The sequence below is a fragment of the Neodiprion lecontei genome, chromosome 7 (genome assembly GCF_021901455.1).
Source record: "Neodiprion lecontei isolate iyNeoLeco1 chromosome 7, iyNeoLeco1.1, whole genome shotgun sequence".
In the NCBI taxonomy this organism is placed as follows: domain Eukaryota; kingdom Metazoa; phylum Arthropoda; class Insecta; order Hymenoptera; family Diprionidae; genus Neodiprion; species Neodiprion lecontei.
The window spans coordinates 21,869,745-21,887,413 of NC_060266.1; the positions used below are offsets into that span (position 1 = coordinate 21,869,745).

General features: G+C 35.3%; 1 protein-coding gene across 1 annotated transcript in view; it reads right to left on the reverse strand.

Moving 5' to 3' along the window:
• The window catches only part of LOC107228039 (hemicentin-2), a 155,352-nt gene that overhangs the window by 1,451 nt on the left and 136,232 nt on the right, over nucleotides 1–17,669 (reverse strand). The window contains exon 6 of the mRNA XM_046745253.1: nucleotides 3,796–4,009. Coding sequence (XP_046601209.1) covers nucleotides 3,796–4,009 — 214 coding nt within the window. The remainder of the gene's footprint in view (nucleotides 1–3,795; nucleotides 4,010–17,669) is intronic.

Genomic DNA, 17,669 nt, shown 5'->3' on the forward strand with positions numbered 1-17,669 from the left:
ATTGTATATATATATATATATATACATAAGCTTTCGAGGACAGCACAGGCTGGAATACAAAGTGGCGAGTTTATTCAAGATTGCTGTGATTATTCATCGAGCGCTGCCAGTGTTGCTTTGGTAGACAAGAGAGGATTCATTTTTTATCCCTCCCCCTCCTCTCTTTTTTTTACACTCTCTCTTCCCTCATCTTTACATGTCAACTTATTCTTTTCTTTTTTTTTTTTTTCAACTCTCTCTCTCTCTCTCTCTCTCTCTCTCTCTCTCTTGCCGATCATCGCAGATTTTGTACGGGCTTCGTAAAGTAGAAAGGAAAAAAGAAAAAAAAAAAAAGCAAGCAAAATATGAAAGATACTAATTTTTCGTATTCTATCCATTTATATTTTTTTCCATATCATCGAAGGTCTGCGACGTTTGTCCAACTACGCTTCTTATATCGTACATTTATTATTGTACGTGATATTTTTCTTGAATGATAAACGCTGCTCAGTACCACACATATATATATATACATATACATGTATAAATTTTTTTTTTTTTTGCCCACGTTCACTCTTTCATTCTCTTTGGTCGGTATTTCACAACCCCTTTTGTTTCTCGAATCGTGCACTCACAATTTATACATATGTATAGTGTGTGTGTGTATACAGGGTGTCCCTAAATTGCCTCCCACGGACTAGCCAGCATGATACCTCGTTAAAATCCGACCGAGAATTTTTTTTCCGGAAGCTCGTCCGACGCGTAGTTTTTGAATTATAAGCGATAGCGCTAGGCCAATCAGAGTGCACCATTTCATCTAGATTTGCCGCCACGGATATTGCTGTTTTGTTCGTCTGGGTGAATTATTATTATTCGGTTACAAATTAAATATCGGCACCTCCCCTCTCTCCCTGTTGTACCCCTTCTCGAGCGCTGACCTCGGTATTGTTGCCGCGGCATACGCTGCCGGCCGCACATCCATGGGCGCACACTTGTGTGTGTAAACAGAAGCGCATCCTCAAGCATAAGGGGTACAGCAGCGAAAGAGGGGAGGTGCCGATATTTAATTCGTAAACAAATAATAATAATTCACCCAGACGAACAAAACAGCAATTTCCGTGGCGGCAAATCTAGATGAAATGGTGCACTCTGATTGGCCTAGCGCTATCGCTTATAATTCAAAAACTATGCGTCGGACGATCTTCCGGAAAAGAAATTCTCGGTTTGATTTTAACGAGGTATTATGCTGGCTAGTCCGTGGGAGGCAATTTAGGGACACCCTGTATATATATATATGTATATATGTACGCTCGGTGTGTGACGCTATGGAATGTTACATAAATTATTACCGCTGGCTGAGGAAACGTGGAAGAAAAGGCAAAAAAAGAAAAGAAAAAAAAAATAGTTTTGCATAATATATATTCGGTATATATGACGTTGAACTGCACGGTGCGCGATGTTTATTGCATGAGGTGTAACATGTACCTAACATAGTATGTATATAATGTAATTTATTACAGTATACCCGTAACGTTGTACTTCAATCGCGATGCGGGCTTCGTTATTTCTCGTCGCGTGTTTATTTACGGCATCGTATCTTCGAATTGCGAGATGCAGCAGCCTTTGTACGAGGACGGTAGCAGTATAAGCACGTGTTGTACATTTCTTGGAGAAGGAAACGAGTGCGAGAAAAAAAAAGAAAAAAAGAAAAAAAAAAAACGACGACGAGTCAACGGCAAGCGATGTGATTTGCCGAACGAAACAATTACCGGGTCATCGATGGGTACAGTAGGTTATACTATACGTCGAACAATTGAGAAGAATTGTAGCGAATTTTTTTTTTTTTTTATTTATTTTTTTTTTTGATTTTTTAATTGTTTATTCAATTCGAGATTTACCCGGAGAAAACTGAATACTTATTTAAATATAATACCGTTGTTATCGTTGATATCGCAAATTAGTTTGCCGACTACCTTTTTACGCAACCCATTATGTATTTTAATCCGAGTTTTTCTTGCACAGCGACTTTATTGTCAATTATAAAATATCGAACGTACTTTGTATATGTACCGTATTCCGAGTTACTTTATTGAGTTATAAAAAAAAAAAAAGAAAAAAAAAATATCACGACAAGTTATGTAATGTAATTATTTTATATTGCATATTTCTTTCGATCGAAATCTTTTTGAGTATATATATCGTTGTAGCGATAATTGCGCACAGAGCTTGTTATCCTTTAATTACTACTAATTATAATTTCACGCTAACTGACAAGTTGTAATGTTACGTATAACGCGACGGTTTTTTTTTTTTTTTTTTTTTATTTCATTCTTATTTGTTTTTGATAAAAATAAAACAAAAAGAACAAAGCCTCGGATACACTGGATAATACATAAGACGTAAAACTTCTGTCCGACCTTTTCTTGTACAAGACGAGTTACAAGTATTATATTAATTTCTCGCGTGTATTGATTCGTTGTTCGTTTTATTGTCTTGATGAAAATATAACGCGGCTCAAGTTGATTTCTTTCAACTCCCATACAAGGTTGAAAATAAAATAATCTAAGGATATACGTATATGTGAAAATAATTGGTTCACATATACGAGTATGCATGTATTATTTATGTATGTATAAACCGTTGTAATTGATATATACTTGCAAGTGAGTACATTACAAGTAAGTGAGACTAGTAAGTCTGAACAAGTTTTGTACATCCGATTCTCTCACTCTCTCTCTCTCTCTCTCTCATTAATTTTCCCTCTTGCGTTTCTCCATATATTAAAGCTGTTTGCTCGTCGCAGCGCCGGTGAAAACAATTATGATAGGTATATGTATATATATAATCATATCCTGCCTCATGCAGCTAGACGTTTATTGTTTGCACGTCATTGTATTATTATACTTATAACACCGCTTACTTATGCTTACATCTTATTATAATTCTCTCTCTCTCTCTCTCTCTCTCTGTATATACATACATATATATATATATATATATATATATATATATATATATATATATATATATATATATATATATATATATTTATACACGCGTATAATGTAAACGTAATTTCGGTTCTTATCCCTTAAACTCTCTTCGAATATCAACACGCTTCTGGGCTTTTCGGTATTACACGAATATATATATACACGTATATATATGTACGCTTATAGGGTGGCATTGGATAATCTTTCACCGGGCGTTGCTCGATATTGTATGATACACGTAGTCAGCCGGCAGATGGCGCTGAGGGTTAATCGCGAGCGAGTGAGCCGTCTCACCGAAAACGAGAGTGATCGACTTGAGGAATTATCGGCAGAGGGGAGGGGGGATGAATTTTTGCATCAGGTATTATTTTACTTGTAGAAAATTTTTTGGCGTAACCGGAGAGTTACTTTGTTTTTTTTTTTTTTTTTTGTTTTTCACTTATTCATCGATTTTACTGGAACGAGTCTAAAAGTACCGAATTTGCAACTGTGATCGCGGTAAACAAAAAAAAAAAAAAAAATAAACGAACAAATAAAAATTTCGGCAGTTTTTTTTTCCACTCGCGGTTTTCTTCAAAATTCTCCGATACCGAGAATTGATTTCTGTTTTTTTTCTCTCTACGAAGAGGCGAACGGACGTAGAGAAAAAAAAATATGAAAATTGGGATGTTTTGAGACTCGTAGGACGGAAAAAAAATTTGGTGAAAAAAACTGCCTTTTGGGATGTTGAAAAAAAAAAACTTGGATACGTTGTAAAATTTATTCGGCCAAAATCCGTACGAGAAATAGTAAACTGTGAGAATCGTGTGATTATTGTTCGTACCTTCGGTGACGAATACGAAGATGGAGGCCGACTCCGTGTTCGAGGCGCTACAGGTGTAATTCCCCGTGTCCTTTTCGACAGCGTGCCGGATAGTTAGTCGGCTCTGTGTTCGGGGTCCCTGGTCCGTTTCCACGGTGACACCGCCGCGGGCGTTGTCGTAGTTAATCATACGATCGTTGTGGTACCAGAACACGTACTGCGGCGGAGACGGACTCTGAAACAACAAGAACAGTCATCGTTGTTGTTATACCTGGCACTAGGACCGGGTGACCTAGAAATGATAACCCAAAGAAAAATGACCACGGCGTAAATGATCCACGCGAGACGTAAAGAAAAAAAAAAAAACGCGCGAAATTTAACTTTAGTTGATTTGATCCATCGTTGACGTAATTACATTTTTCGACAATTTTTTTTTTGCAACTCTTCATTTTTTTTTTTTCGTGGCCACGTTTGCTTGGGTTATTTTTTTGCGGGTGTTTTTTTTTTTTTTTGTCTCGGGGTTATTTTTATCCTGAATTATTTCGATCGAAATTATGTTCTCGTGGGTTTATTTTCGTTCAATTTATTTTTGTGACGGTTGTTCTTGTCGTGGTCATTTGTATTTTTGGGTTATTTCTGTTTGAGTTATTTTTGTTTGAGTTATTTTTTTTTTTTTTTTGCAGGTCATTCTCGTCGCGGGTTATTTTTGCGTGCGTTGGTTTTTTTTTTGTTTTTTTTTTTTTTCGCGGGTTATTTTTTGTTCGAGTCTCGATCATTTTCGGTCGGGTTATTTTTGTCTTGAATTGTCGTCGACTGGGTTATTTATGACAGGTGATTTTTTTGCACGGGTTATCAATGTGGGTCACCGTTATACCCGTGTCTGTACGTTCAATTTTCCGAGTGTTGCACGTTTGCATCCGAGCGACTATTAGGCAGAGGTATATAACGATATTATTTTAACACAACATGCGTGCGATACGGGAAAATGTGATCTGACACGATAAATCAGCCCTGTCTGCAAGTCGCGGTATACCTCGAAAATCCTTTATTTAATTAACACGCCACGTCGCAACAACAATATTATCATCCAATAAAGATCGCGAAGGTTGACAATTTATTATTTTTCTTCTTTTCTCACACGTGATGCGGGGCAAAAGTGTTTCTCGAGACTGAAATATCTCTCCGAACAGAGATCCGAAAGATCAATATTCCGCTTCTCATTCTTCCTTGCTCCTCTTTCCATACTCCCGTATGTTTTTCTCCGCCTATTTCGTAATGAAATTTAGACGTTTTTTTGTTTTTTTTTTTTTTTTTTTCGCTACCAATCTTCTTACGATCAAACGAAGAGACTGGAGTACCCTGTCGGAGGGGGGGGGGGGGGGGGATGGAAATGAAATTTCAACGATTGATGGATAAATGGATGGACGGGACGGATTGATCGGTAAGAGTTTTGCTTCAAAAAGGTTTTAGATGTCAAAGAACGCGCGTGGTACGAAGGGACAAAAAATAAATAGATGTACGAATAAAAAAAAAAAAAAAAAAAAAAAACAAAAACAAAAAAAAAAAAATAACGAGAGAAAAAGCGAAGCAAAGGACGAACATGTACGTTGCCTACATACATATATGTATGTATAGGTTGAAAGTATATACATATATATATGTATGTATATATATGTGCACCCTGGCGACGAGCAAGCAAAGTGACAACCCTCGGGTCAGTTTTCGGGTCGACGTTGGACAATTCGTGAGAAGGAGACGGAAGGGGAGGATGAGGACGAGGACGAGGACGAGGACGAGGCATACTGATACAGGATTGCCCATCAATAATTCAAAGCCAATCAGCTTAAATCCTCGGAGGGTCTTTGACGCAACTGGAACGATCAATTCGATCCTTCGAGAACCGAGTCGAGCTTGAGATTCCGTTTTATTTATTTATTTTGTTTATTTCTTCTTTTTTATTTGTTTGTTTGTTCGCGCGTTGGCGAGTGCCTGCGCGCGCGTGTGTGTGTGTGTGTGTGTTTTTTCTCGATCATTTGGAGATACGTTGCGACGTTTTGTTTTTACAGACGGAAATTTTTAACGAGGTTGAAGTTCACGTGTGAGAGAAAACGTGGAATGAAAAAAAAAAAAAAAAATTTAATATTTCGCAACTTTGGTAAAATCGTATCGAAGGATCGAGTTAGAGTTGAAGAATTTAAAATGCAATCGCGTATGTGAAGTCGCGAAATTGGGTGTCGTTCATCCTGCCAATTTCGTCCATATTATTTTTTTGGTTCATTTTACACACGATTTTTTATACGCGTAATGGAGGAACTGATTTTATTTTATTTTGTACACGCATCGACGTGATGCGAATATCCATAGAATATTAATTGCAACAGGATTTATAATATTCGTGTGAGATTAATTTCCATTCGTTTCGCACCAGGATTACAGGTATAATACCTACGTAGATTAAGTATAATGCATATCGAAATTTATCCGGATTTTCATCAATATTTAATACAAAAAGTTTTATTTTCAAATTATATGTATATTAGGGTCAGTCAAAAAAACTGACATATCGAATCTATGGTATTAAAAGGACCTAAGACTGAGAAAAAAATTGACCCGTTTGGAAATTTTTTTAGCTCTATTTTAAAAGGTGTCGATGGCCATTTGTAATTTCCCATTTAAATAACACGAGAAAAATTATTTTTTCATTAAAAATGCTATAACCTTAGAACCGTTTGAGATAGAAAAATTTTTAAGGCATATTCTCGCTGGGCATCAAATTCTCTAAAAAAGATCCCCGCGCTGATTTTCTAGACTGAAAAATTCGCATACTTGCGGGTCGTGAAAATGGAAGAAAAGCAGAAATATGCAGTTTTCCGGGCTCTACGATTTAAAATATCCGTACTGAATGAAAAAACTTGAACTAAAATGAAACAAGGTGTGCGAAAGATGTTGTTTATAAACTAGATTCGTCAAAGGAGTAGAGTTTCAACTCGTTCATTTATTTTTTATTGCACTTTCAAACATTAATATTCTTTCTAATTGTTGATAAAACTTTGTTCGTTACAATTAGGATATTGCCGGCGATTTAATTGCGCTGCTTGCAAAATAAATCGTTTTTCTTCTTCATTTTTCGTTAAAGTTCGATTATAATTTTGTATCAACGCTATACTGCATATTTCCGCTTTTCTTCGACTTTCACGGCTGCCGTAAGTATACGGATTTCGAGTCAAAAAAATCAACTCCAGGATCTTTTTTTAGAGAATTTGATGCCCTGCAAGAATATGCTTGGAAAATATTTTTAGCGTATCATTTAAATGGGAAATTTCAAATGACCTGCGACACCTTTTAAAATTGAGGCAAAAAATTTTTCCAAACGGGAGAATTTTTTCCTCATTAAATAGGTCCTTTTAAGACCATAGATTCGATAGGTTAGTTTTTTTGGCTCACCCTAATCCATATATAATATATATATATATATATGTACATATTTGTAATAAAATAGTAACGTTTCAATTAGTTTCTGTAATTCTCATCTCTTTCTACGAATTATATACCATTGCTTTTTCTTTTTTATTTTTACCTTTATAAACGTATAGGAAATTATCCGCTGATTGGGAGGGCTTCGTTAATCGATAATTCCTATTCATCAAATATACATGTATAACCTGCAGAGGTTTGCTTTTCAGGGTAGGTATATATATATGTATATATATATATATACATATATACACCTATGTCTCATGCATAATAGATTTGCGGAAATGAATGTGCTGCTGCAGTGTTTGTTAGAACCGTAACTGCAATTTCTGTTCAACTTGTTACCCGGCACACGTAACCCACCGTTGTTAATACACTTCCTGGTTTTCATTTCGTCAATATATCGAAACCCCATAAACGATCCGTCGTCTTTTCTTCGTTTCGTAATTACAAATACGTCTCGTTTGTTCGAATGCTCGTTTCTTCGTACAGTGTAAACTCGCCTTTCGTGTTATACAATAATTGTTTTTCAATTATGGAAAAGTTTTACACGTCGAATATATAAAAGTTTGTGTCTTGTTGTTTTTTAATATTCCTTTTCCTTTTTTTTTTTTTTTTTTTTTTTTTACTGAATTTGTTATTATACAAATTAATGAGCAACGAAAAAGATGAATCGTAGAGGCTCGTCTCCCGTTTTGATCGTCTGACCTCAAACTGAGCGCTACTACTAGGTGTCGGATGTATCAAACGTAGTCAAATACAGTCCAGTCAAATAGCTGTAAAGACAAAAATATGATATAATACGAAAGTTTTAAAAATAAAACTGTAGTTAACGAAGATTAAATGTAGTTGAAACGATGTTATTTTTTTTTTTTTTTTTTTTGTATCTTATCTCGTCGAATAGGTTGGAGAAAATTTCTCCATCGGTCATGAATATGGTAAAGAAAACCGCTTCTCTTGGCGTTCAATGATTATTTTTTCTTGTACCTTGATTATTTCTTTTCATTTCAATTTTCATGAAAACAAATTATTTTATAATAACGACGACGAAAATAACAACGATGATAATAATAATAACGGTTAAAATATTTTTTACCGATATGCGAACGTATGCAAGTGTATGCGGATGTATATGTATGTGTTACATTTTTGTTTAGAATTTCGCAGCTCACAAACCGATGAACAAATCTAACTGACTCGTAGATATTTATATGGGAAATCGAACACCCTACAAAATGCGTCTTTTGTTATTTTTTTGACAAATTGACTCATTCCAAAGTTATTCAAGCTCAGACTTCAATTTATGGTCAAGTCGACTATTTTTTTTTTTTTTTCTTCAGTTTATGGTAAAATTTTAAAACTTGTCACTATATATTATGAAATGTTTCTTAAAAAATTTTAAAGTTTGCGATTTTCTACAAGGAAGGAAATCGGTTGACAATTTTTAATTCTTAAAGCTCTACTTTCAATGATAAATGATGGTGGTTTTCGAATCGTTGGAATATGTCCCAGCCGCTAGGAAAATTTGTCTCTGGATCCATTAATTGGTTAGATAGCTCGTACGTATATATCTGTATGCAAATAACTGTAGGTACGGTTTGTAACATGAGTCGAGTCTACGTGTTTGTGGTAGACTAGAAAGAGGAAGACGAGAGGAGGTGGAGGAGAAGGTCCAACGTCGACTAGACCATCCCTTTGATCGGAAGTCTCTTAATTACCAGAACCATGAAAGATGGGATTCTATTCGCGGTCCGAATCGACCGTTCGTCCTGCAAGGACACAGCCAGGATGAGAGGAGCAAAGGGCAGGTTCGGATCCTTGTATAACCATCCAACGAACAGATGTAATTTAGACGGTATTATACCTATGCATACATACGTTAAACGCTTTGCCGTTCACGCATGTAACCCAAATTCATCTGTGCGTATGATGTATTATATGCATATGATAGAAATTTTGCCGGGGGAGAGTAAATTAGTTATGTAGAGAATAAATTATATATGTATGGTATATGACGTATATTATAAATGGGGGAATGACAGTCTTAGCGACGGATCTTGTGTGTATTTGATTGATGCGCGCTCTGTCGGTCGATTGTCGAAACGAAAACTATCATTTATCCAGCCTCACAGACTCGATCGATAATTTTATAAGATCGTGCGTCAATTACCAAAAATTACGGGTTCTTCTTTTGCGGTGCAATTATTGCACGGGAATCAATTATTTTTGCATATATGGGTTTGGCATTGAATATTGGGTTTGTCACTTTGCAGCGCGGCATCTGCTGGAAAAAAATCAAACTAATGCAACTAGGCCGACAGCTGACCGTCGAACGTGTCTTTTCGCGTGTAGATGGTTGAACGGGTATATCATTGATTACGTTTCGTTAATTTATGTTACACGAGTAATTTGAAAACTCAAGAATTACGATTTGCCTTCTTTAAAGTTAAAAAGTTAGGTTATGTGGTGATAAAATGGCGCCGACAACCGGTCGGTGACGTCACGATGACATTTCGCAATAGAACGAGGTTATCATCATCACCTGAATCGAGTCGGTGATGCGTAGGCTTGGAGGATAGTAAAAATAAGTGACACGTACAAGCGAAAAAGTCATTTTTTTCCTATACTTCGACGATTTTCGTGACTTCGTTAGATTCTGTTACTCATAAATCATCGAATCCCAAAGGATTAATCCTTCACGTAGCATCGTTTCGGAGGTATGTTCATTTATCGTCAAAATCGATATTGGATATTCTTTCATAATCGTATTGCGAATGGTTCTACAGGTCGCGTTTGTTCCTTATTGTAAAATTAACCATCCGTCGGTAATGTGGTTTTTTACCGACATTGTCGGTAAACACGGGCGATTTTGTCCTTGACTTTTTTTAACCCACTTGGGGATTTTGAAAAATTTCAGGTGCCTACTTGTTATTCCGATAGCCAGTATTACCTGATTTTCAATTAGTCAAGTAGTAGAAACTGGTGAACGATGAAAAATTCCCGAGACACCGATAAGTGAGAAAAAGTGAGGGTGGACGATATCGTCCATGTTGGCTGGCTGAGGGTTAATATCGCATGGGTCACCCTATGTGGATCATACCGTGTACGGATCCTTATTATTCTCCCTGTGTCGGGTCATAACTCATTCGTGACAATATTATGCCTCTTACGCCTGTGGATCCGAACCAGACGAAGGATATCAACCCTGTATACCATAATATATATATATATACATATGTATGTATGTATATATATACATACGTACATATATCATTGCAACCCCCCAACTATCCACAACACACGTGCGTAATACACCCTCTAATAACGCACTCGCGACCGTATAGATACGCGATTACGGAACGTGCGACGGTTTCGCCCAAATTTCCTCACCCTTGTACATTCACTTTGGCTTTCGTTCCATCTTTCGCATGATTTGGGAAAAGGGGGAAACGCGAGCAAGGAGACAAAATCCTGCACGAACCCTTCGATCTGCTTTACCCCCATTTCCTGTTGTGATTGATGAATCTCGACGCGACGTACGCGGTATTGTGTAGAGATGTTTTTTTTTTTTTCTTCTTTATAGGTATTCTTTCTCTTTTTTTTTTTTCGTCACGCTGATATTATACCGAAATACAGAAATACAACCGAAGCTCGAGTGATGCGTAATCACCGTGACTTCTGCCGGTGGAATTTTAATTATACGTTTGCACATTTGTACATTATAGTAACATTATGCATTTTTATTTTTTTTTTTTTTTTCGAATTCAAGTCGAAAATATTGTGACAAATGACGAAACAAGGATGGATGTCCAAGTTTCAGCTTGTAATATTAATATTTAGAGGTGCATCGTTGCGGTTTTCTATTTTCTGTTCAAATAACGTGGATAATGGTTTTTTTTTTTTTCTTTTTTTCAAGTTTGGAATTTTATAAGTCGTCAACGCGTCAGCGTTACCGATAAGACCGGAACATATTTTCGACGGGAATTGAGGACTCTATGAATAAAAGAAAAAGAGGTCTGTTATCATTTCATGATAAATCTGCTCTTTTCAAAAGCTGTTTAAGGTCCTTTGGAGACCTTTCGACCTTAAATAACTTTTGAAAGGGTAGATTCATCATAAAATGATAGGATATCTTTTTTTGTAAAGCGTTGAATTCCCTACAAATACACGTTTCGGTCTTATCGGTACACCGATGCCTTGACGAGTTGTGAAATTTCAAATTTCGAGTGAAAAAAAAAAAAAAAAAAAAAAACAAGAAAATTTCTCACGTTATTTAAATGGGAAATAGAAAATCCCGATGACGCACTTGTAAATATTAATATTAAGTGCTGAAACTTGGACAATATATTTTTTCCGTCGTTTGGAACAATATTTTCGACGTTAATTTTGAAAAAAAAAAAAAAACAAAGAACAGTAGACTTTTTTATGCGGTCTGTTGTACATATACCATATATATACAACCGCGTATAATAATGTGTTTTACGTATGTATCTCGTTGAATTTCAGATTTTGCGTTTACACGTATCGTTTTTTTTTTTTTTTACTTTCGCCAGATTTGTTTGTCCCTTTCCCGAGTTACGTAATCGCTGTTCACTCTTTTGAAACCATGAATGGTTAACCGTGCAGCGACGTTTTGACTTGACGTTGATATATTACGCGGGGGTTATAAAGTTCGTCGTGCCTGCAGTATTTATAACGCGATCATACACCGACGGTGAGGACAATTTTTACGTTATACAAATACGACCGGCTAGTCAAATCGTATTTGTATAATTGAATAATTCAGTTTATAATAGTGATACATGTTTATTATAATATTGATTAACGTTTAATTTTATATTTTATATCTGCCTGCAGTGGTATAATTTATTCTATCAATGAATAATTATATTCCAATCGATTCTTTACACTGTGCGGTTATTGTAACCTGAGTTAAGTATTGAATTAATTAGCAAAAAAAAAAAAAAAACGTTTCCAGGCTCAGGTTAACAGAATTAAAGTAATTTTACGTGAAAAATAATATAAATATGGCATATGATATTTTTTTGTAGTTTTGTTGGAAAATATTTGAAATTTTTGATTAGTGTTATTTTTGATCGCTGATATCTTTGAAACGGTTGATCTGAGGAACTTTGATCTTCAGACGTTTTTTGTAGAGCGTGAAATTTCCTACAAATTTTTTTTTTTCAGTTTGTTGTTACGATGAACCGTTCCAAAGTAATAAAAATGCAAAAATGAAAAATAAATTTTCCCGTGTTATTTAAATGGAAAATAAAAAAATGGATGGAGGCAAACCTTACTATTGATATTAAGAGCTCATATTGGTGCCAAAATTTTTTTTTTCAGGTATACTATCAATTTTTGGACACCATGAGAAAAAAAAAAAATTCGTCTTTTTTTGAAACACCCTAATATATATATATATATATATATATATATATATATATATATATATATATATATATATATATATATATATATATATATATATATATATATATATATATATATATATATATATATATATGTGTTGAAGTTGATGATGAAGTGCAGTACGCACTCTATTTATTGCGTATATGTAATATACATATATATATATATATATATATATATATATATATATATATTATATACATATTATATGTATACATAGGCACGGTGTGACATAGCCATGATATTATTTATTATATCTTGATAAAGACACGAAGGAGTCGAGAGCTGTTAAACCGATCTTTATTAAATTATGCAAAGTTCTTATATAATACCGTTTATGCACAAAGATCTTTGACGGTAGTTAAAAATTATCGTAAATCCTGCTCGTTATTGTAATGCTAAACTTGGAGTATCGGATATTACGGGTATTATGCGTTCAAACGGTATTATTGCTTCTTTCATTGATTTTGCATAAAATAAAACAAACCACCCGCCCCCGTCTCGGTATTTATCTTCCCTCAGATTTTACGTTTTTTCATATTTTTATCGACGTAAAAATACCACTCAGTATAAATTATTATAAATTGATAATCGTCAAGGTTTCTAGCTTGATTATAGATATTTTCTTACCGCTTGACTTTTAATTATAAAGAAAATTCGATAATCGCCGGATCTTAAGTTTTTATTTCCGGTCACACTTTCGGTCCTGGAGATTTGTCGAAATTTATTTTTCAGCTTCATAATTTGTAATTTACGTCATACTTCGATGACGAATAACAGGAAGGCGCTGGTAAATATGTATCCAAGTAAGTTTCACGTTGAGGTTTTTTTTTTTTTTTTTTTTTTGAACAATTTTACTCCCGAATTATTAGCAAATCAAACGAAAAAAGAAATAAAAAAAAATAAATAAATAAATAAAAAATGACAAAAAAAGAACAAACAATCTCTCAATTTTAGTTTTATCGAAAACATTTTTCAATGTGAATTTAAGGAAAAAAAAATTCTCTCATTCTTCAAAAAAATTCATCACAAATACCTTGCCGTTTATTTCTGATCGAAATATTGTGTAAATTACAAGGATCATGAAGCTCAAATTAATTATTGACACAAACTAGAAATGAGTTCGTACGAATCTCCAAGTATGTCGTTGAAAATTAAGATTTGGACCTTTATATTTTTTTTTTTCTTACGGTTCTGGATTATAAAGGCAAACTTTACCAATTTTCTCAAACTTCTTGTTCCCATTTTTGATTACAATATCCTGACAATAGGATCTGTGTATGGTGGTACTGGCAAAGAAGCGGATAAGAGGCAAGAAAAAAAAAAAAAAAACAAATAAAAACCTCCAACGAAGCTCTGAAACGGTAGATTAAATTCTCACGTATTTTTCTCTGTTTGTACCTGCAGTCGGGAGTGACTGTCTTATAACATTTAAAAGATGGCAATAGAATGAAAGGAAAACGAAGAGTGTATAACAAGTAAAAAATCGGACGATCCACTGTATACCGTATAAAATTGTAGTTACACTTTTTGCGATCTTATCGTCGATCTCGAACCTTCGTGATTCTCTTTTACAGAGAAGGACTGGGAAAGATACAGGACAGAGAGAAAGTCAACTTTACAAGTTGTCGACGTGTTTATTCTTGGTTTGCACAGGTCCGGTCTTTTCACGTGTATAACACGTATGTGTGTGTGTATGTCGCACGTAGTTTTTAGGTACACATGTACACATGGGTAAATAGATGTACAGGGATGTTTGGATTGTGTACAGAGTTGGATCCACCACGGAGACAGAAGTTTGAAAGGTTTTACTGCAAACAGTCTCTGTCTGTCCGCGCAAAGTCCGTACATATTGCCACAGCAGATACAGGAACTTGGTCACAGACTGTTTGCTGTCGTTGTTGTTTTTTAAATAATATTGTTATTACACTGGTGTGTTATAAACTTCTGTTTACGTGATTTGATGCAATGGAGTTTGCGAATGAATCATCGCGATAGAATATCTCGGCTAACGTAGGGAGAAAATAACACTGGTGGGTGAAAAAACAAAAAAGAATTTCTTTTTTTTATCGAGTTTCTACCGAAATGAATAAATATCGATTCTATACATCGAATTATAATCAAAACTTCTGTTTATTACTTTTAAAGTTTGTTTTTCTCTTTTTTTACGTTGATACGCAAGTCTTGAAGTTTTTGGTTGATGGATAATGCGGGAGCATATTTAGAAGAAAAAGGAAAACGTTTTTATCGTTTTGTTTTCTACAAAAATAAAATTTAACGAACAAAGCTATTTTTTTTTTTTTTTTATTTATTTATTATTTACGTGAATGAAATTCAAATTTGACATCTGGAACGCGGACTCGAAACTCGTGTCGACCGGTGTAATCAGACCTACAACCAGACAAATTTCATGATTCTCTGGTTTTGATTTGATATCTCTTTACCGACCTTCTAAAAAATCTTCGCTCGTAAATTTGTGCGAGACGTCGCGTTTGTCGTCTTTTTGTACGCCAGCGGCAAGGTGAAAGTAACATATTGTACCGTTACATATGTACTAGATGTTTCCGGGTAAACGCCGCGGTATGTTTGGTTGCCTACCACTGAGGGGAACAAATATCGGTAATACAGACCTACCGAGTTATCGGCGGTCAGCGCGTTTGAAGCTGAAACTGACCGTATTGCCAAGTCGTTGGGATTTGGCCAAGCAGTTGCATCGTCGTTTGTAACCAATGCTGAAACGTCAAGTGATCGCATTCCGGAGTCAGGTTGAAGTGATTATACGACTCGACTTGACCCAAGTGATTATGACCGGGTAGGTCTGTTTTACCGATATTTGTTCCCCTCGGGGTAGGCAACACAACATACTGCGGCGTTTACTCGGAAGAAAAAACTGTGTGTATGTGCAAAAAATCCCTTATCGAAGGAAAAAAATACGACGAAGAAGAAAAAAAATGAAAAATTATGAGAAAACTTGTGACGAATGAAACCATGGCACTTGATCGGCTGGCGAATCGTAGATACCTACACCGAGAGTAAGTTTTATTTCCGGTTACCGCTCGGTCCTTAAATATTTTCATTTTTTACCACAATCGACAAAATGTAGTTTTAGGTAGAAAGTGAAAATTAGTTTTCTAGCCGTTGCCGGAAAGTCTCGTATCCGTTACTATTCTTTCTCATTACGATCGCTGTTGCTAGATTTTCTTGCAACCGTTGCGAAAAATTAACGCTTGTGCAACAATAAATTGACGTTAAAGCCTCGTTTAACTAAAAAAGTAGAGTAAACCTCAGAAACTGATTTTGCGTTGCAATTACCAAAAAAGTATCGATAATAGCTCGTTTTTCGTAATACCAACAATATTCAAACACTTTTTTGTTAACGATACCTGTCTTACCGACGTTTTCTAGTTACCGCAACAAATGAAATTCTTCTCATTGTACATAATTGCAGGAGAATCGTCTATCATCATCATCGTCATCGTCATCATCCGTAGCTTCACATCCATCGGAATACATCCTAGCCGTATATGTGTGTTAGCGGAGATTCGCGTGCCGAGTTTATGCTCGATAAAGTCTACCCGGTTGGCGTTAAATGTAATGGGATCGACTGTTATCGAGGGCAAAGGTTGTATACCGAAAGGTTTGCAGGGTCAGCTGCGTCAGCTTGCAGAGTCTACTTCTCGCAGAAGCGAAGGACGGGGGGGGGGGGGGGGGGGGGAGAAAGCTCGACGTTTTCACCGTCCGTCCGGCAAACCGCGGCGAACCGAAACTCGGTTCTCTTGTGATTTTCCTGAAGGGATTTTAGCCACGATGACGAGGGACTCGTCGACCTCGGCTGACAATAGTGATGGATTTTACCTGCCGTAGAGAGATTTGACCTTAGCTTTGAAATGGCTGGATTTATGCTGTACGTATAGTACCGTGTGACCCGGGATGACGGAGGAACCGGAAATCGGTATCCCGTCTTCATATCGCACGCGGATCTTTTCTTCTCTTCGATGCCGTCGATTTCTACCTCTTTATCTCTCTCTCTCTCTCTCTCTCCCCCGCCTTCTCTCTTTTATCTCTCATTTTATTTATTTCACCGTTCGAACAAACAGGAATTTTGTTCGTTAATTTGCAAAGCGGTATGAACTTGAAAAGAAAATAAAACAAAAAAAAAAAAAAGAAACAAATAATAGAATTGTTTGATCCAAGCTAATTTGTTTGATTTATATCTGAGCTGTGGGATGTATTATATTAGCAACGATCAATTATTTATGATATACACGAGTGTAAAATTATTATCGTTTAAAATCGTTGTTATTATCACGGCTGGGTAATATTTGAAATGGTTTCATTTGAAATAGGCATTTAAAATGTAAACGGCATTTTGCCTTTAATATTTTAAGTGTTCTTAGAGTAACTAATTACATTTACCCATTTAAATTACGTTTTTGAAAGCATTTTTCATTTTTCATTTTTCATTTTAACTGGATCTACTGAAGCATTTTATTATCCAGCAGCGTCCAGCAGAATATTTTCCTACGGTTTTATGATCATGCGATTCAGAAGGAGAAGCATGGACGATAAAAAAACGATAATCGACATATATGTTGTATTACAGATGGGATATAAAAATGATTTCGTTACGTAAATCATTTTGCATTATTATAAACCATTTTAAATGTCCTCAAAGTGAACCATTTACATTTACTCATTTTAATTTAAACATTTTTCTAAAAGCATTTTTCATTTTTTCATTTTAAATCGATCTATTGAAACATTTTACCCAGAAGTGATTATAATGTACACTGAGAAAAATTGACTAAAACAGGTATCGTTAAAAAAACTGTTTGAATATTGTTGGAAGTAAGAAAAACGAGGTACGCGTAAACATTTTTCGCTATTGTCGATCCTTTCTTGGTAATTGCAACGCGAAATCATTTTGTGAGGTTTAATCTACTTTTTTAGTTAAATACGGCTTTAACGTCAATTTATTCTTGCAAAAG